The sequence below is a fragment of the Dipodomys merriami genome, unplaced genomic scaffold (genome assembly GCF_024711535.1).
Source record: "Dipodomys merriami isolate MVZ:Mamm:240054 unplaced genomic scaffold, mDipMer1.0.p SCAF_9, whole genome shotgun sequence".
In the NCBI taxonomy this organism is placed as follows: Eukaryota; Metazoa; Chordata; class Mammalia; order Rodentia; family Heteromyidae; genus Dipodomys; species Dipodomys merriami.
The window spans coordinates 22,582,691-22,610,129 of NW_027206512.1; the positions used below are offsets into that span (position 1 = coordinate 22,582,691).

At 36.8% G+C, this 27,439-nt stretch overlaps 1 protein-coding gene across 1 annotated transcript; it reads right to left on the minus strand.

Moving 5' to 3' along the window:
- Window positions 1-3,547: 3,547 nt before the first annotated feature.
- LOC138820809 (albumin-like) lies at window positions 3,548-22,258 on the minus strand. Its single transcript, XM_070012680.1, has 15 exons — window positions 22,145-22,258; window positions 21,426-21,483; window positions 20,060-20,192; window positions 17,743-17,954; window positions 17,036-17,168; window positions 15,562-15,659; window positions 13,498-13,627; window positions 11,851-12,065; window positions 10,595-10,727; window positions 9,516-9,613; window positions 7,937-8,075; window positions 6,871-7,094; window positions 5,803-5,935; window positions 4,805-4,871; window positions 3,548-3,709 (listed from the first exon to the last, which is right to left on the minus strand). The coding sequence occupies exons 1-14, from the start codon at window positions 22,221-22,223 to the stop codon at window positions 4,830-4,832; spliced, it is 1,827 nt and encodes a 608-aa protein (XP_069868781.1). The 5' UTR covers window positions 22,224-22,258; the 3' UTR covers window positions 3,548-3,709; window positions 4,805-4,829.
- Between the last annotated feature and the right edge of the window lie 5,181 nt (window positions 22,259-27,439).

The following is a 27,439-nucleotide window of genomic DNA, read 5'->3' on the forward strand; positions in this document are numbered from 1 at the left end:
ACCACATTGAGATTCCACCTCACCCCAGTTAGAATGGCCACTATCAAGAAAACAAATAACAGATGCTGGAAGGTATGTGGCCAAAGGGGAACACTTCTACACTGTTGGCAGGAATGTAAACTTGTTCAACCACTCTAGGAAGCAGAATGGAAGTTACTCAAAAGACTAAACCTACAACTCCCCTATGACCCAGCAATCACACTCCTGAATAAGCAAGGCCACAAGAAAGTGATCACAAGTAAGGCCACATTATCGCTTCCAGCACAACTATGTTCATTACATCATTATTTACCATAGCTAAGATATGGAACCAACCCAGATGCCCCTCAATAGATGAATGGATCAAGAAAATGTAGTATATGTACACTGAAATTCTATGCTTCCATCAGACATAATGGCATCACCCCATTCGTAAAGAAATACAGATGGGACTCAAGTGGTTGAGGCTTTACATAGAAAGACAGGTCCTGAATTCACACCCAAGTATTCAAAAAAAAAAAAAATTAGGCTAGCTCTCTGATCCAAGATGCGTTTAAAGAAAGAGGATAAAAGTGGTGGAGCTAATATCTAGTAAAAATCAAAGGAAATGGTTCAAGTTGTAGTGTGCTAGACTTGAGCACAAAAACTCAGAGGCAGTGCCCAGGCCCTGAGTTCAAGCCCATGCTTGGCCCCAAAAAAAGCACATAAATATTCAAAACGGGAATGCATTAATTATGCCAGGCACCAGTTGCTCACACCTCTAATCCTATCTACTCAGGAGGCTGAGATCTAAGGATTATGGTTCAAAGCCAGTCCAAGTAGAAAAATCTGGGAGACTCTTGTCTTCAATAAACTACTCAGGAAAAGCCAGAAGTGGTGCTGTGGCACAAGGGGTAGAGGGCTAGCCTTGAGCTGAAGAGCTGAGGGACAGTGCCCAGACCCTGAGCTCAAGCCCTAGGACTTGGGTCAAGGGTTCATCTTTCCCACAGAACAGGGGTGTCTTAAGTGTTGCACATATTCTTCTTGACAGCCATTGGGACTACACTCTACAGATTATTCCTTGAAGCCTCTGCTTTGCCACACCAAAGACTAGACTCACCTTACCTGAAACACACCTGAAACTGAGTGTGGAGCTGTTCTGCTCATGTTCTTTTGGTCACTTGCAGAAGTTTGTAGCTCCTGTTACTCAACTTGGTGACTCTTCAAGTCCCCAGTCAAAGTGCTCTAGTTAAGGTGGGAAAGACCTCTCCCAGCCAAGTAGGAGAGACTTCTTTTTCTCTGTTACTTTTCTGTTACTTTCTGTTACAGGCATATAGTTCCTTATTCCCCAGTGACACTGTTTCTTAATTCTATTCTCTTGAGATTTCAAGGCCAACTTTTTATGGAACTACTCCCTGGGGTCTAGATATCAACTAACTGATAACAAAATTTAAAATTGAAAAATTCTGTTACCTGAGTGGAGATAAAGAATAAATAAATAAATAAGTTATTGCTCAGGTAACTGAAAAAAGAAACAGAAAAAATATCCATGTGTCTCCAGAGGTATGGCATATATATCTATGTATGTGTGTGTACATATATAAATTTATATATAAATATAAATAATATGTGCCTACATTTATATACATATATATATACATACATTTCTTAACTTTTATCCTGAAGAGGTCTAGACATCTTGAAACTTCATTGGCAATGAACACCATCAGTGCTCAAATCTTTGTAATACCTCTAATGAAAGGAACCAGGCCTGCTTGAAGAAATGGATGTTCTAAGGGTTGAGGAAAGGAAACTACAAGATGAGCCAGTGGCATCTGGTACTGCCAGCAAGTAAAACCTATTCAAAAAGAAACAGGAGGCAACCTAAAAGAAACCCCAACATCCAACACTGGAATCATTGGAGCAACAGAATATATAACAATAAATAAATTATAGGCCACAGTATTAGCCCAAAAATGTATGTGAGTTGACATTGATAGGAATTAAACAATTAAACAAATACATAATGAATGAAAACTTTTAGAAGAATGCTAAATAAAACATGTAGATACTTTCCCTTCCAGAAGTTTACTTGTACTAATCCTCCATTTTCTTTCTCTAATGGTTATTATAAGGGTGATCTACAGAGGGATTACAGTTACATAAATCAGGTTAAAAAGTACATTTCTTTTTTGGACAATGTTACCTCTTCCTTCCCTCTCTCCCAGTTTTTCCCTCCCATCCCCATCAACAAGGTGTATAATTCATGTTCCACATAGTGTTTTGTGAGTACTACTGCTATATTTGTTCACCATTTGTCCCTCAATTTCTATGTTGCTCTTATGCTCCTCAAAACAAATGAATGAATTTTCTTCCTCTTTGTCAATGTAAGTTGAATTTAATGACTCATTTCTGTAAAAAAAAAAAAAAAGAGAAAAAGGAGTAAGGAATGTGAAAAGTAATAACACTGGGGAAGCCTGGTGATTCTACCTCAGTCAAGTTATCAATCTAATGTCACGCTGATAAGTCATGTTTGTGCCATGTCCTATCCCCCTGATCCGATAGGATAACCATCGTACAGGATATTAGAGTAATTAAGAAACTTTTTTAACTTAGTACCAGGACTATTTATTTATTTATATATTAATTTTGGATTTCAGGGCTTGAACTCAGGTATTTATTTACACTTGCTCAGCTTTCTTGCTCATGTCTGGTGCTTGAGTCATACCACCATCCTAGATTTTTACTGCTGAATGAGTGATGGACTCTCACAGACTTCTCAGCTTAGGCTGAAGACATCTCAGGCTCCTGAATGAATATGGTTAAAGGCCTGAGACTTTCCATCTAACAGTACCAGAATCTTTCACAAACATACTGAAGATTGTAAAACATATAACTCAAAAGATAAACCACTAGGAAGAGTATAAAATCAAAGCCTGCAAATTAACATCGGTAGAAATGACTAAGTATATAAATCAATAGACAAAGCTCTGGTATAACTGTAATTGACAGACAAAATGATGATGTAAGTAATTATGTCTGGAAACAGGAAGAAGTGGCCTGGCACTCATTTGAGGAACTTTCACCATCCACCCTTTGTACGTCAACAATTTAATATCCCTTAGTCACTCCAACTCTTTCCATTTCTCCAGATGGCCTATCCTTCTTCCAATAATACTTCCCCCAAATTCTTACACCCTTCATGTGCCTTCCTCTACATTGTCCTAAATATCCCCTAGGTTGTTTGTTTTTCCAGCTGAAAATCATCACTTTCTCTTTTGTTCCTCACAGGGCTTTACAGAGTTCCAGAGTCCCTTTCTAGCCAGCAGTAATGGAAGCTGTGGTTATTGTTGTTGTTTTATTCTGAATTATTGTGATGTTAAAATGTTACTTTGAATGATAGTAATCATTCCATAACTCAGCAGAGTATTAGTATTTATCTCCATTTGCTAGCTCACAAGGAACTAGAAATCCTCTAAGATGGTATGAGAGGTAGAATAAAAGAAAAAATAGTGAAATTCTCACAAAGACCACCAAAATTTCAAGATGATAATATACCTTAGGGAAATAACAGTCCTGAACAACAGTATATATTTGTTTTTCTTTTTATTAATTGAAATACAGAGAAAAGGAGTCAAATATTCCAGGAATGTGTGTTTCTTGGATAATGGTGATTTTAGACCAACAGAAAAGACAGGCGGATGATAGCTCTGACTCTTCATTTCTCTTTCTCTTCTTTTTTCAGGGAAGACTGAAAAACAAAAGGAGAAATGTTAAGAGCTGTTTGTATTTTCCAATCTGATAGAACAAATGCTGAATTGCCTTGAAACTAGGGAAATAAATAAGGCTGGTCCTGCACTTAGCTAAGCCAAGAACAAAGGGGCAAATGTGATGGATTCTCTTCAGCACAGGAGCACTCAACTCCTCAGGCATCTAATCAGGGCTCCTGTCCCCTCAGAGCTATTCTTTAACTACCTGCTGCTTGCCTAAGTTATTGCAAACAAAAGGTATCTTGTCCACTTAGGAACCCTAGGACAAACACCTTCCCACTTAGGACTGAAGAAAATCACATTTTGATCTGTCTAGGTTTTTAGATGCACAGTTTGTTTCCTTGGAACAGTAAGTAACCAGTATTATCCTGCCAACCAACTTGCTTTTCAACAACTGACATTCTGTTTTTGAAATACAAATTATTACAAAGAAAATAGGTCAGTCATGATTCTATTTAAGTATTTACTTTAGAGTAGAACTTATTGCCACTAGAAGAAAAAAATTATTAAAGCTTAGTATGTTAACACAATGGAAATTGGAAAAAAAACTATTATTCATTACAGAGTAGAAGATCATATAAGCCAGGTTTATCACATCTGCCAGTAAAATGTAAAACTATTAAATTGAGTTGTATGAAACCATCAATGTTCAACAATTTTTTGATCTCCCCCTAAATGCCTAATACATAGACTGTCTCCCCACTGGGCCATCACTATTGATTAAAGCTATGCACTACATCATATGTGTCAGAATAAGCTTCCAGGTAACCCTTAAGCTGAATTGTGAATTTACCTTTCCATTACACTAGCATGATTGCTGAGCTAACGGACATCCTTATCTATGAATTCATTGTCTCATCTACAAAAGGGGAATAATAATGGCTCCCGATTCAGCCACTATTATGATCATTAATTATCCATATGTATTTCTGTGTATGCATGTATAGATAGTTACCACACATACAAAACTAAGGACAATGGCTGATGCTTGTCTCTATGGCTCCTGACAAAGAGTCAACTTTGATATTTTAACCATAATTGATTATAATTAGATTTTTAAGGTAATCCATAGTTACCTGAGATGGTTGTGATTTTGATGTTTTAAGCAAAGACAGCTTGACTTTCAGCAACAGCCTTTGGGCCCTGAATGTGAGAAAGGACAGATGTTGGAAGATGTTAGTGTTACTATTACATGAGTACATTTCCCATCGAGCATTGTTTTGTCCTCCCAAGCCTTCCCGCCCTACCTCCCCAACTATTAGAGTTTTTTACATAGCAATTTTATACTCATTGGTGGTGACATAATGATTTCACATGAATTACAAATTTGTATATTTATGTATATGTTTGCATGTACATATGTATTTGTGTACAAAAAAATACATATATTTACTTATATATAAACAAAAAGCATGTGTTTACATAAAAATAAATATTTGTTTATACATAAATATTATCTATAATCTGTCTGATTACCATTGTTTCCAAAGAGGAAGAACTATTATCAGAAGATATTACTAAAAGGTTGAGCTATTTAAATTTAAATGTCCCTGGGTAACTTATAGAATCAATCAATTCACAAACCAGCACTTTTTACAAATATGCTGAAGTAAGTTAGTGCTTTGTTTCAGAATCTACAAATATTTCTCTCAGTATTCTGAACTTGGAATAGTTAAGGCATCATAAATGTTCAATGTTGTGCTACAGCACAGCAGGAGATAAAAACCAAGAACACCTGAAGTCGTTGTGCAAGATGACTGTACATATATGTACATAGGATCAGCTGTGCTCCTTATGCCCTTCCGTGTAAATATAAATGCCTAATCCCTGCTGAGAGCTGATGGCTCACACCTATAATCCTAGCTACTCCGGAGGTTGCCATCTCAGGATCGTGGTTCAAAGCCAGTCTGGGCAGGAAAGTCCATGAGACTCTTATCTCCAATAAACCACCAGAAAGCCAGAACTGGCATTGTGGCTCAAGTGGCAGAGCGCTAGCCTTGAGCTAAAGAGCTGAGGGACAGAGCTCAGGCCCAGAAATGGAGGTTACAGATAGGAAGGTGAACAACTCCCGTACGTCTGCAGCGAAGCAGGCCTCCTTATCATCAGCCTTGCAGCACTTATCCAGAAAAGCTGAGACTTTCCCCACAACAGTGGCCAGTTGCTCCTCCGTGGCCATGGGCTTGTGTTTCACCAGCTCAGCAATTGTCCTGTATTTGGATACAAAAAGGAAGAAAGAGCAGGAAAATGTTTACTCACAAAAAGAAAGTGTAGAGAGGGCAAGGATGGCCGTGTTATCGGTGAAGATTAAGAGTCTCAGAGGCAGGCTACTCTAGACGAGGCTCAGGCATTCGGTTACCTCCTATTCTTATCTGTATATGCTTACCATACAATCCACCCTACTAGCCTTGATGAGGGGAGCAAATGAGAAAATCGTTGCAAATCACCCCATGTTTTAAATAAATGTCTATAAAAATAACTAGCAAGTTCTATAGCTTTTTCTCATAGGATAGCCTGAGATTTTATTCTAAAGTGGTTTTTAGCCAAAAAAAATCACTGAATAATTTGCAGGCAAGCTTATACATATTATATATAATAAAAATATAGAATAATATAATAAAAGTATGTGTTTTATATATAACAATGGATATTTTAAAATTTGGGGCTGGGAAGGTGGCTCAGCAGTAGAATGCTTGCCTTGCATGCATGAGGTCCTGGGTTCAATTCCTCAGCACCACATAGGCAGAAAAGGCCAGAAGTGGCACTGTGGCTCAAGTGGTAGAGTGCTAGCCTTGAGCTGAAGAGCTGAGGGACAGCTCTCAGACCCAGAGTTCGGACAGCTCTCAGACCCAGAGTTCAGGCCCCACGACCGACCAAAACACAAATTTGGATTTTGATATATACATACACACACAGACACACACACACACACACACACACACACACACACACACACACACATATATTATGTGTGTTATATTGTTAATAAAAAATGTCATTCTTTACTTCTTGACAATTTTATTAGCTTAATAAGGGTAACACTTAGATGCTTTTTCCCAAAGAATATAATGGCTATATTAGAATCAGTTCTTCAATTGTCACTTATCAAATTTACAAACACATGCAGTAATGAAATACCACTCACATTTGTTTCTTGAGCTGTTGCTCCATCTCTGGAAGTGTGCAAAAGTCAGCATGGAAGGTGAACGTTTCAGCGTTGAACTCTTTGGGAACATAGGTTTCATCCACTGGCAGCGCACTGAAGCAAGGTCGCCTGTTCACCAAAGACTTACTGCAGCATTCAGTGACTCTCTCACTCACTGGGTTCTTCTCATGCAATGTACAGAACTGGTTCAGCACCAGGGACAGCTAAAGAGCAGGGAAAATAGTACAGAAAAAAATCAAAGAAAGTAAAGTTGGAAATCTTATAAACAATCATTTCCCAAACATAGTACCACATAAACATGCAACTTTACATCCAATATTTATTGAGGAAGCAATTTCTTTATATTCAGACCTAAATATGAAGGATTTTTTTCTAATGCTGTATGTTAAATGAGTATATTTAGAGGTTAAAAATAACGCACTTAAAAAATCATTTGAGGGAGCCGGTCACTGGTGGCTCATGCCTGTAATCCTAGCTACTCAGGAGGCTGAGATCTGAGGATCGCGGTTCAAAGCCAGCCCGGGCAGGAGAGACCGTGAGACTCCTATCTCAAATAAACCACCAGAAAACCAGAAGTGGCGCTGTAGCTCAAGTGGTAGAGCGCTTGCCTTGATCTGAAGAGCTGAAGGACAGCAGCGCCCAGGCCCAGAGTTCAAGCCCCATGACCGACAAAAAAAAAAAAAATCATTTGAGGTTATATATCCTAAGGTGCTCTTGGAAGAGCTGGAGGAGGAAGAAATAGATAACTGAAGAAAAAATTTAGAAAATGCTAGGAAGACTTCTAAAAGGCTAGGAACAGCCAATAAAGACATATGACTTTTTTTCAAAACACATTGTTGCCTTTGACACATTTAGTCCCAATTTTGGAATTCACTATAATATAGGTAAACAACCCTGGCTGCTACTAACACACACACACACACACACACACACACACACACACACACACAAAATGGTTGAACTATCAGTGCTCCTAAAAATTAGATTGCCAATATCTAAAGACAAAAAGATCATTGTTAACAAATTTGTCAAATAAAAGACTCACGTAGTCTTCAACACAATGCAGTCTCTCTGTTTCAGGAAGACCACAACACTTGGTGCCCACTTTTCCTAGGGTTCTTGCAGCATCCACAAGAGTTGGTGTCGCTACTTGAGGTGTTTTCTTGGTGTAACGAATTATAAGCCTGTTTGAAAAAAAAATGGTCCAGGTCTGGGAATGTGGCTTAGTGGTAGAGTGCTTGCCTAGCATGCATGAAGCCTTGGGTTCAATTCCTCAGCACCACATAAACAGAAAAAGCTGGAAGTGGCACTGTGGCTCAAGAGGTAGAGTGTTAGCTTTGAGCAAAAGAAGCTCAGAGACAGTGCCTAAGCCCTGAGTTCAAGCCCCAGGACTGGCACACAAAAAAAATCATGGGGTTTTATATAGATAAAACATTGTCATTATTTAACATAGTATATTAAGAAGAGAAAATTTTACAATATCAACTAAAGTGCTACTATTTTCCATTCAACAAATTATCTTCATCTCCTGGATAGTGCCATAGTTGCTTAGCCTTATGCTAAGCAACTCAAGAAACATTGTTTTGAATTCATATGCCAAAAGGTATTGTCTTAGATTTTTCTTATAAGCTTAGGAAATTGAGTTATCTTATTATCTTATCTTATTATATTATATATATTATTATATTATATCTCAATGTAGCTAATGCATTTAATATTGCTTCTTTCTTTCAATAAATCCTGTTGTGGAGTTCATATACATCAGTATCCTAAGAAACTTGAAATACATAAGTGAAAATAGGGGTAAATTATATCTCACTCTATAGAGAAGGCACAAAGATTCAGTTTAAAGAAATGAAGAATGCAATTAACCTAGCACATTACCAGGACAGGCAATGATCACTTATGAAGAATGCCAGTCATCACGAAAAGTCAATGTATGTCTGTAATCTGCTCAATGAACAAAAAAAATTGTCTGATTCATTATTGTTTTCCCTAATGTCTCTAGTTAAAAGAGTGTTGTATATCTGAACTTCACAACGAAAGATGTTTCCCATCCCACATCTCACTTTCTATACACAAGGGTGTACTGAATTAGAATATTACTCTCACAGGACCTTCTGTCTCTTCTATGGAGGAACTATTTATATAGGAAAACAAGACTCTAACCATTCCATCCAAGTTTAGCTATATCTCCTACAAATTCAAATTTTTCCCAAATGAATTATTATAAATGTAACATTCACATATGCATCCTATTTTTTTATGTTTTATGTTCAGTTTTTATATTACATCTTGAGTTTCTTCTGACACTTGAAAACATTGCTGTAGTTTATTTTCTTGTGAAGTATCCCCTAACTTAAAAGGGACATCCTCAGTATAATGTACCAAACTTTTCATTAAAGGTCCTACTCCAATAATTCTCAATCTAAAGAGATCATATTTGTAAACCAGACACAGGTTGATGCCACTCCATCCTACATCTCATATCAATTATTTTTCTCTATTCATATTTATTGACATATAGGGATTAGAAAGATATAATGTATTTTCATTAGTATAAGGCATACAGTAGATCACTTCTATATGGTCTTGAATAATAAAAAATAATCAAAAGCACTTACTCATTTTGAAATGTATTTTCTCCAAGCTTCTCAAACTGCTGACAAGCTTGTTTCACTAAATTCTGCGGCTCCTCCACAAGAGGCTTAAATTCGCCAAACTGAAACATAAAAAATTCCATTTATAGTAATCCCCTGAGGACCAGAGAGGTGATATTTTATCTCTTCCTCCTTTCTGCCTATAGACACAGGAGTAGATCCTCAGTACCACATCTGTCATATTACATTCAACTTATTAACGTTATGTGTTGAGACTGTCTTGCTTGAGATATTATTTCTAGCACTTGACAACTTTGGGGTCCATTAAATTCTGTTATATCTCTTAGCTCAATCTGCTAAATAGCTTACATTTAAGTTCATTGTATCTTGCTTTGTTCTCAAGAATATGGAGAAAGAGAAAAATGATGGTCAAAGGCTTTGAAGATATGTCTGTTTTCATATCTCTTTTTTAGACCAACCATTCTATGATTCACCAGCCATCCTATTTGACTAATTTTTTGGGGGGTCATTTATAGGACATGAACTATGGGCCTGAGCTCTGTCCCCGAACTCTTCAACTCAAGGCTAGCCCTCTACCACTTGAGTCACGGCACCACTTCCAGTTTTCTGGTGGTTTATTGGAGATAAGAGTCTCATGGACTTTGTTGCCTGGGCTGGCTTTGAACTGCAATCCTCAGATACTGAGAGTCCGTAGTAACTACGATTACAGGTGTGAGCCACTGGCGCCTGGATGACTCTTTTTTTGTTGTTGTTTAATTGTGTTTTATTATCTTTAAGTAGTAGGACAAAGGAGCTACCATTCAACAAATCAGTTTGTAAGTACAATCCAACTTGACTGATGTTCTCCCTCAGCCCTCTTAACGCTACCTCTCAATTTTCTTAGTTTCATAGGATAGGTGTTGAATATTATGACTCCATTGTATCTAAAACAAGTTTCCTTATAATGTTTAAGAGTATCAGACTGAATAGATTTCAAGAAAATACCCAAATTGCATGAGAGATGATTTCATAGTCTTGTTGTTTTTTTCTCTCGTGTTTAGAATTGTCAAGCTGTCACAGTTTTCCTTTTTGCCAGGACCTACCACTTTGCCATAGCAGGCAGGAGGATCAGCTTCAGCACAGCATTTCTCCAGGGTGGCTTCGTATTTCTGGGCGAGTCTTAGCAGCATACTGACAGCATAGTCAGGGTGCCTTCTTGAATACTCATACAGGAATCTAATTGAGGTGAACACAGATTTAGTGGAACAAATGGGCAACAAAAATTATATAGGTTAACTTCAAGAGTGTCTCATATTCTGAGGTCAGTAATATTCCAAAAGGCTAGATATACCCAATCCCTCCACAGTAAAATTTAGTGGGAAGAGACTTGGGGTACAGATTTAAGGTTCTTTTACAAGAAGGTTCAGTTCACCTTTCTCCTGTAACAAATGGTGAGATTCTCCTATTGATCTCGTAAGATGGGTTGTAAGAAATACATGATATAATCTATGCACAACAAATACATTGTCTGACATATATTACATGTTTGACAACAATAACTTCAATTTTTCCACATACTTTCATTTGATCACATCTAAAAAGAACTCTGAAAGTTATATAGATGTGTATAGCTGGATATCCACATGTATATGCATACATTTAATATATATGTTCCTTTTTTTCTCCTGTGAGACACATAATTGGAGCATAGTAAGCATATTATTATGTGCACCATATTTAGTCAATAGGGCATAACAAGTATGGAACAAAATCATTCAATAGCACTATGCTTAATGAAATTTTATCACTATGCTTAATGAAAGTATATATTTATTTGTTAGTTAATTTCATATTGCCCTCACCACACTACTCAAATTCTGTTCTTCATCCAAATGTGCGCCAGCTGGGACCAGACAATATACTTTTCTATTCATGTATATCTGCTGCCTTCGTAATGATGGACAGATACAGGTATGTAGATATCAATAGGTGATTGAAAAGGTACCCTCTATTTTTATGTATAACCTTTAGATGTTTGGTCAATACCCTTAGAAGAAGTGGTTGAAGGAATGAGCCATTTATACACATAATTTATATACAAGCAAATATTGATAGCGATATTTCCAGGCACTGATACCACTAAGAACATTGATCTTCTACTTGGAGAATGCACTATTTCATCACAAAGTTTTGAGCTGATTCCTTTTTATCACGCAAAGTTTAAGGACAGGACAAAGGACGTTGAAGAGGCATTCTTGGCAGCATAAGATTCTGTTAATTTCAAAAAGAAAGCCCCTATATTTTCCTGATTGATGTAGCTATATTAAACCTATACAAAGATGACTACTTGTCTACTTACGTGCCCAGAAAAACATCTTTTGCCTCAGCATAGTTCTTGCAAACATCTTTATCCTCAACGAAATCAGCCTCTAAGGGGGTTAGGTCAGCAGGCATGTCATCTTTGTCCACCTCAGCAATGCAGTGGGCTTTCTGCAACATAGGCTTGTCACAGCACTCCTTCAGCTTACTGGAGATTGAATCCTGATTTTCACATACATACTTGGCAAGGTCCACCTGTTAGCAAGATGAAAAATATTTGTTATATGCTGGCATTGCTATGTTTTCCCCCAGATAGGTTTTCTGGATATGCATAATAATTTCTTCATGTCCTAAGACCATACACAAATGACATGCCTTTTATAATAAACATGATTTTTGTCATTATTCCGAAGCCTGAAATGCAGATAGGATGACTTAAATATTCCCACTCAAACTCTTTCTCTTTCTCTCTTTCTCTCTTTCTCTCTGTCTCTTTGTCTCTCTGTCTCTCTGTCTTTGTCTCTCTCTGTTTCTGTCTCTGTCTCTCTGTCTCTCTGTCTCTGTCTGTGTCTGTCTGTCTATGTCTGTCTGTCTGTCTGTCTGTCTGTCTGTCTGTCTGTCTGTCTCTCTCTCTCTCTCTCTCTCTCTCTCTCTCTCTCTCTCTCTCTCTCTCACACACACACACACACACACACACACACACACACACACACACACACACAGTGGCATTTCTCAAAAACAGGGGTTGGCTAATCAACTTTGAGCCCACAACAGGCAAAAAAGTCAGTGAGCCCCTATCTCAACAAAGAAGCGTTGAATAGTGGATTGCGTCTGAAATTCCAGGTACTAAAGAACAACAGCAAGAGATTGACAATAGAGGGTAAGCCAGGCAAAATCAGGAGACTCTATCTAAAACAGAAGTCCTGCATTGTGCCTCAGCTGCCACTCTACAGCTGGCAAGAAGGAAGCTCTGAGTTTGTCAGCATCACAAAGACTAGTCAAGCACAAGTTATTACTTATTTTAAATTTTTTTGTTAATTTGAGTTTTCAGTTAATTCTATATGCCTATTGACAGAATGTTTAAAAGTTTATTAAGATTCAGTGCCATTCTTCCAAATATCGACTGCAAATCTGAAACCAAGCAACTAGGTAAAGTATAACAGATATTTGAAAAATGAGTCAAGATCACCACCCTACCTATATAACACATGTCTTAGATTTTTCTAGGGATTGTCATGATACATGAGGATTCTGATCTGCTCACATTTTTAAGGTTTGAAGAAGAGACAAAATACAGATTGAGAGAAAAGTAGACTGTGCTGAATATTGGTATAATTAACACTAAGTGGGAAACAATACATCATTTTTCTTACATATTGCTCTTATCCAACTCCTTCTATCTCCTCAAAGTACCCTAGCAATCTCCCTTCATAGTGCTCCACCTTCAGGTTAAGCTTGTATCCTTCATTAGTTTGACTGATAAGAGTTACATAACAATGAACATCTTTTTAGGTTACTTAGTGATTAGGTTGCAGGTTAAAAATGTCACCACAAAAAAGCTTGGAGACAGAACAAATGCAACAGAGAAGACCATATGAGCCGCCCTCAGCCCCCACACAACAGCATACAATATTCATTCTACTACTTAAGCCTGTAAACACCCCAAAATAAATAAGTGGCCTTTTACCCTGTCGTCTGCACATTCAAGCACATCGCCATGGCAACACTCCTTGGTGACTTCAGTCAGATCCTTAACAATCTTGGAAATTTCTGCAAAATCAGCTTTGGGAAATCTCTGGCTCAGAAGAGAAACTGACCTTAAAAAAAATTGCCCCAACAAAATATGAGTATCTTATAATATTTTATGTGGAAATACTAGGAAAATACCATGTATGCAAGAAAACTCAAGATGCCCTTAGAGAAATTCTTTTAATTTATTGCTTATTTTAATGTTAGATTGGAACTAATCAGTTACCTTTTTATTCATTGGGCAGAATTATGCATTGTAACAGGGTGTGTGGTGGATTGAGAATCAGTGATTCTCAAAATCAAAAAACAAAGATCAGCAAAGGTCTAAAGTATATCAAATTTGGAGCTAGATCTGCCTTCAGGTCTTAGCAATGTGACTATAGCCAAGTTACTTAGCCTCTCTCTCAGCCTTGGAAATTTCAACTAAATATATTATATCGAAGGACTACACTAAGGATTAAATTAGGAAATCTGAAAAGTATCACACACACACACACACACACACACACACACACACACACACACACACATCAGTTATCTTTTCATTAAATAACATATTCATTCTGACTTCCAAAAATCTCTGATAATACAAATCCAAATTCTACAAATGCTACAGAATGGGGAAGTTTTTATGATGCCTACTTTTAAAACAAGCACTTGTTCCAGCAATTTTTGTTGCTGTTGTTCCAGGCTCTATATTCTATGACAAGATGTAATATGCTAAGGTTCTTCTGTCCAAAATCACTTTAGATTATCTAAATTGGATAAAATAGATTCCTTTCCCAGAACAAATCACAACCTGTGTAACTAACTACCAGTTGTTTTCACTAGGTTTGCTCTGTGCATTGTTTGGTTTGATCTGGTGATTTGAATAGGAGGATTGGTGGCCAAAAATAACTCAATTGATAATTGCTGAGGAGCTTGGAAGATCTGTCATCTTCAGTTTGTCCCCTGCAATGTTAATTCGTTATTGACTAATGGACAAGAAATCAGAGGGACAGGCAGTAATTTTCTATGCCCAAATATTCAAGGATTAACTAATTCAAGAATCAGTTAAGTGATACAAAATCTATGGCCTCCATAAAGGCTTGAGGCTAACAACAAAGTGTGAATTATGAGAAAGTTCGAAGTAAATACTTAATAAATGGATTAATTTAATGATCTTAACATAAATAGACACTTTCAGACTGAGTAGAAAAATAAAATAAAGAGCCTGACTACTGGTTGCAAACTAATAACAATAACCATTAAAATAAGATTCCTAGACTTTATAAATTAAACTCATTGAAGTACCTGTCCTCTTTCTTTCTTTCTTTCTTTCTTCCTTTCTTTCTTTCTTTCTTTCTTTCTTTCTTTCTTTCTTTCTTTCTTTCTCTCTCTCTCTCTTTCTTTCTTTCTTTCTTTCTTTCCTTTTTTCGTTTTTTCTTTCTTGAGTTGGTAGTGGGGCTTAAATTGGGGCCTGTGCAATGTCTCTTAGCTTTATTCACTCAAGGTTAATGAACCACCATCCATGAACTTTTAGCTTTTGAGTGATTAAATGGAGAGCAGAGTCCCAAGCTTTTACCTGTCTGGGCTTGCTTCAGATTACTACCCTCAGGTCTCAGGCTCCTGAGTAGCTAGAATTACAGGCATAAGCCACCAATGATCAACAACTAATTATCTGTCTTTTTAGGACAAAAAAAGCCAATGACTTCAAGTTTGTTTGACAACTTAAAAGACAAAAAATACAAAAATCTAGTCAAATTATTTCTTCTTTCTGGCTTACTTTTCTCACTATGGTTTAGACAAACAAAATAATGAATTGAAAATATTATGTAAATTGCCAAATACAATTTTGCCAACTAAACAATACATCATTAAAAGGATGACATTTTCTTTAAATTTTCCTTTATATATATTTATATATATATATTTTTTACTTATACATATATACTTTATATATACATATATACTTTATAGATACTTTATAGATCTATAAACATTTATATACTTGTATACTTACCATGCTTTGAAAGCTCTTTCTCCAAATTTCTCCATACTAGCACACTTGAATCTCTGTTGGGCTGATGAAGCTAGTGCTTTCTCTTTCAATGCATCTAACTACAAAATGAAATCCATTTGAAAAAGTCAGAACAGGAAAATTCTTTACCAAACAGACCTCCATAAACTCAAATGAAATATGCCAAAGCAGATGTTGAAGAGCAAATTGACATTGCTGGGGTGGGAGGTACACTGCTGTGAGAACACATTAATATGCCAGGAAATAAACTGTGCTGACAACATAGCTTTGGCACAATTCACTTCAGTCCCACCTCCACTAGCTCCCAAAAAATCAATGAAGTTGGCGGAGAGCTGGTGGCTCTGGCTTGTAATCCTAGCTACTCAGGAGGCTAAAATCTGAGGATCTCGGTTCAAAGCCAACCTGGGCAGGCAGGTCTTAATCCCCAATTAACTACCAGAAAACCTGAAGTGGCACTTGTGGCTCAAAGTAGTAAAGCGCTAGCCTTGAGCAAAAGAGCTCAGGGACAGCGCCCAGGCTCCAAGTTTAAGCTTGAGAGCGGGGAAAAAAAATAAAATAAAAAATCAATGAGCCGGCCCGATGGCTCACGCCTGTAATCCTAGTTATCAGGAGGCTGAGATCTCAGGATCTCGGTTCAAAGTCAGCTCGGGCAGGAAAGTCTCTGAGACTCATATCTCCAATTAATCACCTGAAAACCGGAAGTGGCACTGTGGCTCAAGTGTTAGAGTGCTATCCTTCAGCTGAAGAGCTGAGGGATAGTGTTTAGGCCCTGAGTTCAAGTCCCACGACCAACAACAACAACAACAAAAATCAACGAGTTCTGCCAGGAAAGGGAATGAAGCACATGATCATTTATGGAAAAACTAAATGACCTCTGGCTTTTAACTTCAGCAAATTGTCTACTCTGAATGCCCTCCTCCCCCCCCCCCACACACACACGTCTCCTGAGGAATTAAACAAAAACTGTGGCCCTTCGAGGATGCAATCACCAGCCAGCATTCAGAATGGTAGGACATTTGACATTTGAAAACAGGCAGGAAGATTCCATCTGCCATGTCAGATCTGCTTGTCAGGCCCCCCCAGGATACTAGGCTCCACAGAGAAAAAGAAAACTCTTTGGGACACATAAGAGCGTGAGTGGAGGAGAAGGGAAGAAATAACCAAGACTTAGGGGTGCAGTTGTGGCTGAGGTGGTAGAGTGCCAACCAATGAGTAAAAGCCAGCACCAGATAGGGAGTTGGAGTTGTGGGTTCTCTCTCCATCCCCCCCTCTCCCTTTCCCTCCCCCTCTCCCTTCCCCTCTCTCTCTCCCTCTCCCTCTCCTTCCCCCCTCTTTCAAGGCTCTTTTGACCATGCAGGAACTTTCTATCAGAGAGCTAGGATTCCTGAATCCAGGATAAAATGGTCAAAACCCGAGGCTGCACGGTGAGCTGGCTCTTCTCCTTCTAAAGGACTACCTTTGGTGTCAGGCAAGCCCCTTTGTCAGCAGCTTGGCAGCATTCTGTCATCACGTCTTTGTACCTCTCAGCATAGTAAAGGAGATCTGGGGCATAGAAGTAAGGATGTCTTGCGGCCACTGCATGCATATAACTGAATTTTGTGAAAAAGGAAACAGATCATCATGGTTGTGCAGCAACACAATATTGCAGGAACAATTAGAGTCAATATTCCCTCCCCAAATATTCAATCACCACGGACTTGTAATTTATCAAATTCAATTTGTCATTCCGAGTTATAATGGACCAAATTGCTGTGTGTATGTAAATAGATAAATATTCTGATGTGTAAATGACCTAATGTAGCTGACTATAATGAAATCAATTCTGAAAATACCTGTATCTTGTATGCATATGTATGGACATGTACATATATATATATTTTTTTAAAACATGCCATTCTTATACTTTTGGAACAGGTCCTATACTGTTTCTGATCATGTATTTGTTGTGTAGAATTTTAGGAGAACAAATATTACTTTAAAAAATCAATCTACACATGTATTTGTTGTGTAGAATTTTAGGAGAACAAATATTACTTTTAAAAAATCAATCTATACATATAAACTCCAACTCTTAATGTGTGATAATTGCTATCAAAAGTACAGACCTGCCTGCAGGGTTATTCTTTATTTTATAATTTGAAACATACACATTCAGTTACTTACTGTCCCAAAAATGGGCCCTCATTTTCCTGAAAGGCAGTGCACATGGCATCAGGCTCGGGTCTCACTAAGGGAGGCAGGTTAGGGCTATCATCTTTGTGTTGCAAGAAGCATTCGTGTCTCTCAGGTTCTTGTTTACCACAGCAGTCAGCCATCTCAGGATAGTGCTCTCGAAGAGCTGGAAGGCCACATACCTTATCTCCAAAAAGAGTGGCCTAGATAGGAGAGAGAAGTCTTGAAATTAATGAGAATCACCTTGTTTTCTTTATAGTCAGTGAGCAGTAGAGCAATAAGAGAAGTCTAATATGCTGATAAAAGGAAAGCATACACACTGCATGTTTATGCATCTATGAAGTATACATGCATTAAAGCATCACATGATATCCCTTAAACATATATAACTATGTTTTATCAATGATACAACTGTATGTTGTATCAATGAAAAATAAATTCAGAAAAAAATGTGATGGACTAAAAGCTATAGAACTTACCAAGAAAAATCTTAATTAATAAAATATTTGCCAGGCTGTATTTAGTTTCCCTGGAAACTGTATAATTTCATGACAATCTGCTGCTACAGTATTACTTATGATCAATAAAATAGACGCATATGAGACAGTTAAAGGCTCTATGAAGTATTTCTTTACTCTGCCACCCATAAAGTACTAAAGATTTAGAAGAGTGGCCAAAATGGCAAAATTCAAAGTGTTTAAAGAGCCAACAGAATTCACATTAGGGAGTAGAGTGTCCAATTTTTCATTTGACTTGCTACTTTTTGAAAGGCCCAAATTTTAGAACATGCTATTAAAAGCTGAGAAATAACACCCCTACGGCTTATTTTTACCACAATAAAACAGATCCTTTTCTTACTCAGAAAACTTTAATTCAAAAAAATCTTTAATTAAATTCTTTTCTTGGTCATTAGTTTTATTATGAAAGGTTTTGTAACTCCATATATTGCTCTTGAAGAATTTATTAATATTTCAAAAATGTATCTTAAAATTTTCACCCATAGAAGTGTAGTGTTGTATGGAGTTAAGGTAGTGAGTCTGAGTGAGAGAGAGATTATTGCAGATAAAAGTAAGAGGAAATGCTTTAGTGACAAGTTAAATATGGTCTAGTCTACATGTCATTTGAGTGGTGAGGAAAATATAGGCCTCTTCTTTTGAAGATACCAAAAATTTCCATGTTTTATAATGACTGAGTATGCTGCTTTCATATTATTTTAAAAATCTTAATGGGACTAAAAGGAGCAGCAAAATGCTATCCTGATATTTCATGGAGATAACATAATTGATACAGATCAGTACTTTTTAAAAATCACACTCTTACTTCCGTTACTTTAGTACTCTCACATTCCCTGAGCATTATTCAGTGCATAGTCAATGCGTAAACAATCTACATATCCATTGACAAGTGAATGCATAAACAAAATGAATTAAGAAGACTTGTCTAGAAATATAAGGGAATATTACTCAGTCATAAAAATAAGACAAAATAATTGGTGCCCATATAATTTAACTTGAAGGATGCTATATTAGAGCAATAATCCAGTCAACGAAAGCAATACTGCACCCTTCCATTTGGCTCAGGTATCTAAAGTAGTCCAATTCACAGAATCAAAAATTTGAATAACTATAAACAGCTTCATTAAATAGCAGCTCCTTTGTATAACCACTTAGAGATAATAAAACTTAAAAAATGATTTAATTAGAAATGTAGCTTGGGTCGATGAAGGATTAAGTAGGTTACTATAATTAACAAATTAATTGTTGGGTAATTGATTAATTAATTAATTTTCATGAAGGCTGCCTGGGCAGGAAAGACATGGGAAGTTTCTACTCAACCTGCATAAAATTTCAGTTAGGTAAGATGAATAAAATCTGAAAAGCTTCTTTGCAATTTTGTACCTGGCATCAACAATAACTTGTTAAACATACAAATATTGAGGAACTTATATCTAATGTCCAAGGTTCCAACATCAATAAAACATAATTGACCAACACATATAAACTAATTAAGCTCTATGAAAAAAAAGTCAAATTTTACTTTCTTGAGGAATTTGTTGCAAGAGGCCAATTGACATTTTAAAAACTATGATGGCTGTGGGTGTGGTCTCCAAAAGATATTTTTGAAATTGTAAACACAGCTACCATGAATCTACCCCAGAAGAAACAATAGCTTAGTCTCTAGGCAACTTTGGAACACTGGTTATGATTTAAACATTTAATACAAAGTTTTAAGTGAAAAAGAATGTTCCTATGAAATATTCAGAATACTTAAGTAGAAGAAACAATCTTCAAAATCCAGATGGACTTACAACTGATTTGTCACAATTTGGAGCTGACTCGTCAGCAGCACAAGTTTTGGCAAACTCAGTTACTTCATTGACTAATTTCATATGATGTTCATAGGGACACTTCTGGAGAAACTGAGAAAAGGCAATCAGGACCCTGAAAGAAGAAACAGAGAAGTATATAGCACAATGAAAATTTGATACAAAACAGGTTACTAGTCTAGATAGCAAATGTATGTATGTACCCACTATGTTTTCTGTCTCTTTCTCATAATAATCTAAAAGGCCTATTTATACCAATAGGCCAGGCCTGTGAGCCTTCCTGAGAAAATAAGTATTTCTACCACATGAAATGTATACATGTAACCAGGGTGCTGGTGGCTCTTGCCTATAATCCTAGCTACTCAGGAGGTTGAGATCTGAGGATCAAAGTTAGAAGCTAGCACAGGCAGCCCATGAGACTCCAATCTCCAATAAACTACTCAGAAAAAGCCAGAAGTGACACTGTGGCTCAAGTAGTAGAACACTAGTCTTGAGCACAAAAAGGCCCAGGGACAGTGCCCAGGCCCTGAATTCAAGGCCCAGGACCAGCAAAGAGGAGTGGGGGGTTAAGGTATTTATATTTATATACACACACATGTAGTTGGAAGTGTATGCACACATAGAGGAAATGAGAAAACTATATACAGAATAGATCTGCCAAGACTAGGGATTATATAAGTTCTTTGAGTTATTTAAGTCAAAAAACTAACATACACACACTTCATTTGCTCAAACTATAGGGTGATATTGGCTTTCAAATATAAACCAGTATTTTGTTTCGTACTAAACTAAAAAATTATTACAGCTGGAAATGTGGTTCTATAACAGCATACTTGATTAGCATATTTTAAGCTCTGAATTATAACCTTACCACCACACATACACACACACACACACACACACACACACACACACACACACACACACACACACACACACACAGAGTTTAAAATGTTCTCAAGAAACCACAGGACTTCTTGGTAAAAGAGCCATACTTTACTGTCTTTCCACCACTGTACAAGAATTCCAGAGTTCCCAAGTTATTTGAAAGTTTCAGATTTTTGCTATCCAATACAATATCCACTAACCCTATGGAACTCTTTACAATTAAAATTAAACACAACTAATGTTATTTTCCTCAACTGCACTCACAATGGTTACAGTATTTGATAGCTACATGGCCAGTGGCTGCCATATTGGTCAGTACAAAGGCAGAACATGTCCATCAATGCAGTCTATTGGACAGCAACCCTTTCCAGTCTAGTCCCTCAAGATGGATGTCAGCACTTTAAGTAGTAACAGATGCCAGAAGAAACCCTAAGTCAGACTCTTCAATAGTTGAACTCACAGGCCTTTGAAATGTAGTTCTCCCAGATCATTGAATCGATGAGCAATCTCACTTTTGTCTGGAGGACAAGGAAAAAACATGATATGTTGAAACACTGAAGATAGCAACTAGTTATGATTCCACTTTTTCTACACTTTTTCTGTATCTTTCTGTTTAATTCAGGTTATTCATTGTCATTGGAATGTTGAACTCCGATTCTTGTAGTAAATCTTAAAACAATAGTAAACTATGTCTTCTAGACCAAAATGAATGTTACTCAATCACCAAAGAAACTATTTTTAAATAAGAAATATTATAGCTTTATCCTGAAACCTGAATGACATTTAATGATCATATAATGTCGATGAACAGCTAACAAGAAGACACTGAAATAAAATTAGGCATAAACGCAAGTTCTGTTTATATTAATAACACAGGCTTTTTTAAATAATATGGAAGAATTCTTTTTTTTCCTATGTACCTTTTTGTATTTTGTGAAGTTTAAGTCATTCTGTATAGCTTTCTTCCACATGCAGAAGATTATATTCACTAAGCAATTCTCACCATTTACATTCGAAGGCATTTGAAATACATTAAACACATAACCACATAAGGGTTCACAAATCTAAAACACCACATTCTATAAAGAATGCCAAAGGAAAGCTCCATTCTTTAAAGATGTATCATTAACTGATGCTCTTTCATCAGGAAAATAAAAGTTAAAAAACCTGATGTCTTACGTGCATCTCGGCGAAACACACCCCTGGAATAGGCAGAGCTGAAGAGAAGAAGGAGGGAAATAAAAGTTACCCACTTCATTGTGCCAAAGGCTTGTGGGGTTGACAGGAGAGAAAAGTAGGATGGATGCAGGGAAATTTGCACTAATATACTTCCTTAACCAATAATTGTAGATTATTAACTAGATTCTGCTTGTATTTCATTGGCTTCCAACTGATTACAAAACCATCATATTCTTGCCAAAAGAAAAAAATATGTTTAACTAAATCCTTGCGTAAGTTTGCCACTTGAAACTGTTTTCCTTTCCACAAGACTTAATCATTTTATTGAAGTTATGTGAAAGGCCTTGTCAAATGTCACATAAGAGTATAAAATGCTTTTATTCATTACCATGTTCTTCAGTGGTATGTCAAATGTGAAAGATTTAAATTTTTGATATTCAGAAAAATGCAACTCAACAAATATCTTTATGTGTCAGGAAGAAATACTAAAAAAGAAAACTAAGACCCAAACCATCTGTTTATTAAATCCAAATATGCTTTTTTTCTACAGATAATGAAACCATTACTCATACACATATGCTAAGATATTACATATGCTAAAATATTACATATACCAAGCTATTTTTCCCTCTTATGAAATCACTTTTTATTAAGAGGCTAATGTCACTCAAATGCACAGTTATAAAATCTCACAGCAACATTAAAAACTACAAGATGCTAAGAAGTTTCCATACCAACTCTGGCCTAAAGATCAAGTAGAGTACTTTGATCCAACAGAAAAATGTCTGCAGATTTTTTAGTTAAAGAGATACTGGGTTGAAAGCAGACCCAAGTGACAGTGATAATGTTCCCACCACAGTCCATGCAAGGGCACCCTGCGTGCTAACTGCATCTGCTAGCTATGAGAATGCTAAGACATTCTTCATAGGCATCAGGCAGCCTTTCATTCCTGCCTAACAGGTTTCCCCTTTCTTACTTTCTTGTTTGTTTCTGTTTTTAGCAACTTTATTCATAATAGCTCCAAAATATTCTTCCCATTGCAAAAACTATGCTAATGCATAGATGAATGATAGCACACACATTCAACAGAATATTGCAGCAGCAGTTTAAAAAAATGACTTTCTTTATTCAAATTAGAGACCTTTCCAAATTGCAGTTTTTTGTATTAGTTTTCGGTTGTTGCATAGCAACAAATAGCTTAAATGATTTAAATCTGCAGCTCTGTAGATGAAAAGCTCAAGCACAGGATGGCTGAGTTCTCTGCTCATGATCTTCAAAAAGCAAGGTGTTGTTCCTTCCTGGAGGTCCTGGATGAGACTTGGCTTTCAAGCGCATTCAGGCTAAAGGAAGAATTCAGTTCCTTGCAATTGTAGGCTGGAAATCCTAGCTACTTCTGACTCTCAGCAGGGGGCTACCTCAGTTACCAGAGGCAGCCCATATCCACTGGCCCAGGAGCCCCTCTGTCTCCAAATCCAGCACTGGAAATGATCTATTGATTCAAATCTCTTTCTTCAGAAAGAACCCTATTGGTATGGTCAGTTCCTCTGTTCAACATTTCTAGTGAAGAATAGCTCTCTATCTTAAGGTTAATTGATTTGAAGACTTAGATTTTATCTGCAAAACTTCCTCAGAACAGCGCCAGAGTTTGTGCAAAACCTGAGAGGAGGTGTGCATGCCAGGCACTGGACATCTTGAGAACCATCTTGGAATTCCATCACAACTGTGAGCTTCACTCCTTTCTCCAGTCTGAGAATGCATAGAGTATTAGAGAGAGTCAAAATTCAGGAATAGTTTTTGCCTATTGAGCCCTGTCCTTCCTCCTTTTTAAATGAGAAAAAAAACACGTGATTTTTTTTTCTTTCTTCTTTTTTGTTTGTCAGTCGTGGGGCTTGAACTCTGGGCCTGGGTGCTGTCCCTCAGCTCTTCAGCTCAAGGCAAGTGATCTACTGCTTGAGCCACAGCACCACTTCCAGTTTTCTAGTAGGTTTATTGGAGATAAGAATCTCTCGGATTTCAAAATCAATTTCATACGTTGACTAAGAACAAAGCAAAGATAATTTTTAATGTTTTAAACACATTTCTTCCTCATTCTCCCCACCCAAGGGGTATCCGTACCTAAGACCTAAGTCTTCCTCTATCCTTCTGCTATGAAAATGAAGACATATGAACCAATCAGGAGGAAACTGACTTTTTCTAATATATAGAACAAGAGCCTAGTGCCCAGGGCTCATGCTTGTAGTACTAGCTACTCAGAAGCTGTGATCTTAGGGTCACAGTTTTAAGCCAGCCCAGTCAGTAAAGTCTGAGGGACTCATTTCAAATAAGCTTCCTCCCAAAAAAGTCAGAATTGCAGCTATGGTTCAAGTGGTAAAGTGCTAGCCTTGAGCAAAATAAGCTCAAGGGCAGCACCCCAGCCCCAAGTTCAAGCACTAAGTATTTTTAAAAGATATAACAGAGAAATGCTTCTTTTCTTTCCTTCTTTCCTTTCTTTCCTTTCTTTCCTTCTTTCTTTCTTTCCTTCTTTCTTTCTTTCTTTCTTTTGTTCTTTCGTTCTTTCTTTCTATCTATCTTCCTTTCTCTCATTAATGAATCAAAGAAATTCTGCTAGGGAATATCAGACTTGCTTTTTTGGATGAACTATATATAATAATATGTATGCTTTTGGAAACTATCTGCCTCTCAAATTATAATTATTTTTGCCTGAGAAATCTTTGTTCAAAAGCCAAAAAACCTATACTGGAAATGAAATAGAGAAAATGTTCTAACTTACGAAATGGAAATTACTAAATTGGATAAAGTAAGAATTGTACTTTGGACTTCCTAGAAAGAATTGGCACTATTACTCATAACCAGTGGTTAGGCTAGCCTTTTCCAGATCTTATTCCTGGAGCATGAGAAAGCATGCAATCCATTGGGCGTATTTGTATTACTAATTTACAAATCCAAGCCTATTCATACTATTTTACATAGCAAAGGAAAAGAATAGTATCTATCAGCTATGCACTGAAATATTATATTAAAGTAAAATAGGAAATAGTAGAAACCTAAACTGAAACTGAAATTCATCATAACAGAATAGGAGTTTTAAATTAAATTTTTCCAAATTTAATAAAAATCCCATAGCTTTAAAATATAAAATTGATAATATTGGAAAGAAACTTTCCTTTAGAAGATTAATGTGGTTGGATGAACTTATATTAATTGATAGTGAAGAAAGTTTAATTTAATTAGAACATACTGCATGAGTAATTTTTTGGCAAGAGGTGACAATGGAGATTGAGCCCAGGACCTCATGCAGAAGCATGGATAGAGAGAGAGAGAGAGACAGAGACAGAGACAGAGACAGAGACAGAGACAGAGACAGAGAGAAGGATCTCACTAAATTTGCCTGGAAAATCCTCAGACTCATGGTCTTCCTCTATCTAAGTTGCAGGAATTACAATTTTGTATCACCACCTTCAGCATTAAATTTATCTTAATAAGAAACTTATGAATATTTGGATTTTGTAGATTTTTTTTCAAAATAAGAATTTTTACATTTTTCTTTGAAATCACTCACAGAATACTGCATGTGCATTGTATACTGAGAAGAACAAAGCCACAAAAGTAAGTATTGGTTATTTCTCCATAGCCTGTTATTCAGGTCTTGAAACTTTATGTTTAGTCACCAAAGAAGAACTTTGGCATGTCAGTAAATGCAAATATTTAAACGAAGAGTGCTAGATACAGCCTTTTGTGTAAGTGCGGATAGAAAAGATTACTTCAGCAGTGGTAATTAGTGTCCTTTGGTCAGCATGCCCTTGGTTAGTCTTGCCACTGGACAGTGCTTCTGCCCCAGGGGGTATCAGTACCATGAAGCTAAATGCCTACCAAACTTCATGATTGGTTTCCTCTAACTCTTTTTGAGTTAGATTTTTTTTTAATGATTTTTCTGTTGGGGAGAAAACTACGATCGTTCTTAAATGACAGTGAAGACTGTATGGTCTATTTTCAGCTTTTCTTTGCTTTGTATGATACAAATTTCTACAGGTCTAGAATACAAATGAAGAGACTCTCAACTCTGTAGTATAAACTCCTCAATCCATGCCCACAATCAAAACCACATCTGGTTGATTTTCCATGCATTGTAATCCTGCACCTCCCTCTTCCTCTTTCCCTCCTCTATCCTCTGCTGGGATACCATCAGTCTATTTCACTCATCACTTCTACTAATGTTAATTAATGTGACTGAAAGGAAGCATGGTGTTAGGTAAGGGAAGCAGCTACTGGTATTGTTTTGCTCAAACCAGAGGAGTGTTGAAAGAAAAGATGCTTAATTCAAAAAGATTCTTCTTGTTTTAGTATTGTTGCTTTGGCCAGATTAAAAACAGTCATGAAAGAAATGGAACAATCAAAACTATTAGCTACAAGGTAAATTCTAGGAAGAAAATGTGTTCTCAGTGACTTTGTTGTTATGCTGTTGTGTAATTGTGAATGGGCAAAGTCTCTACTTCTTTTTCCCCCTCAGTACTGAGAATTAAACTCAGCATGCTATTCTTGGTATAGCATATAAGTCACAATCTTCCAGCCACCAAATCCCAAGTGACAACTACTAAAAGTACACACCATCATAAAGGGCCAAAAGAAATATGTTGACACATAAATAACTGCAAAGTTTATAATTGAAAAGTCAAGATTTTAGTTATCTTCACATCTATCAACTTTGATAGGCAAAGATTTTTTTTAAGCAGGAAAAGGTAAGAGTTCAAGTGCTTAATAAACCTCTGAATGGGTTATCATTAAAAAGTACTTGTTTGGGTGAACTGCCACTAAATGATTACATTCTTGAGGGTCAGGAAGAACTACACTGTTACATTTCTAAAACTTCTTTTATTTTGCTACTCAAATCTAGATAGCAATTTCTGTGGGTAGATAATGGCTCTTGTTAAATATAAACTGTACTGATTTAAAAAATATATTTTGAAGACTCAAACTTGGTGATATAGGACTGTTATCCTAGCATTTTGAAGGCAGAGGAGGAAGACTGTAAGGTTTAGGCTACCTTGAACTACAGAAAACCTGCCTAATGTTTTTAAAAAGGAGGAAAGGGGAAGGAGAAGGGCAGGGGAAGGGAAAGAGGAGAGGGGAGGAGAGAGGGGTAAGGAAGGAGAGGGGAGAGAAGGAGAAAGGAGAGGAAAGCAGAGCAGGGAGAAAAAGAGAAAAAGGCAGAAAAGAAAGAAGCAGGAGAAAAATTCTTACTTTGCATTGAACTTTTGTAGCTATTTCCACAATCATTTTTCAACCACGCACTGTGCT

Excerpts from the sequence above, each read along its gene's own strand:
- LOC138820809 (XM_070012680.1), bottom strand. The coding sequence starts at position 22,223 with ATGAAGTGGGTAACTTTTATTTCCCTCCTTCTTCTCTTCAGCTCTGCC. Across the intron at positions 10,728-11,850 it reads AAAGATGTTTTTCTGGGCAC|ATTCCTGTATGAGTATTCAA; the intron begins GTAAGTAGACAA and ends CACCTCAATTAG. Across the intron at positions 9,614-10,594 it reads CTGCCTGCTATGGCAAAGTG|TTTGGCGAATTTAAGCCTCT; the intron begins GTAGGTCCTGGC and ends TTTATGTTTCAG.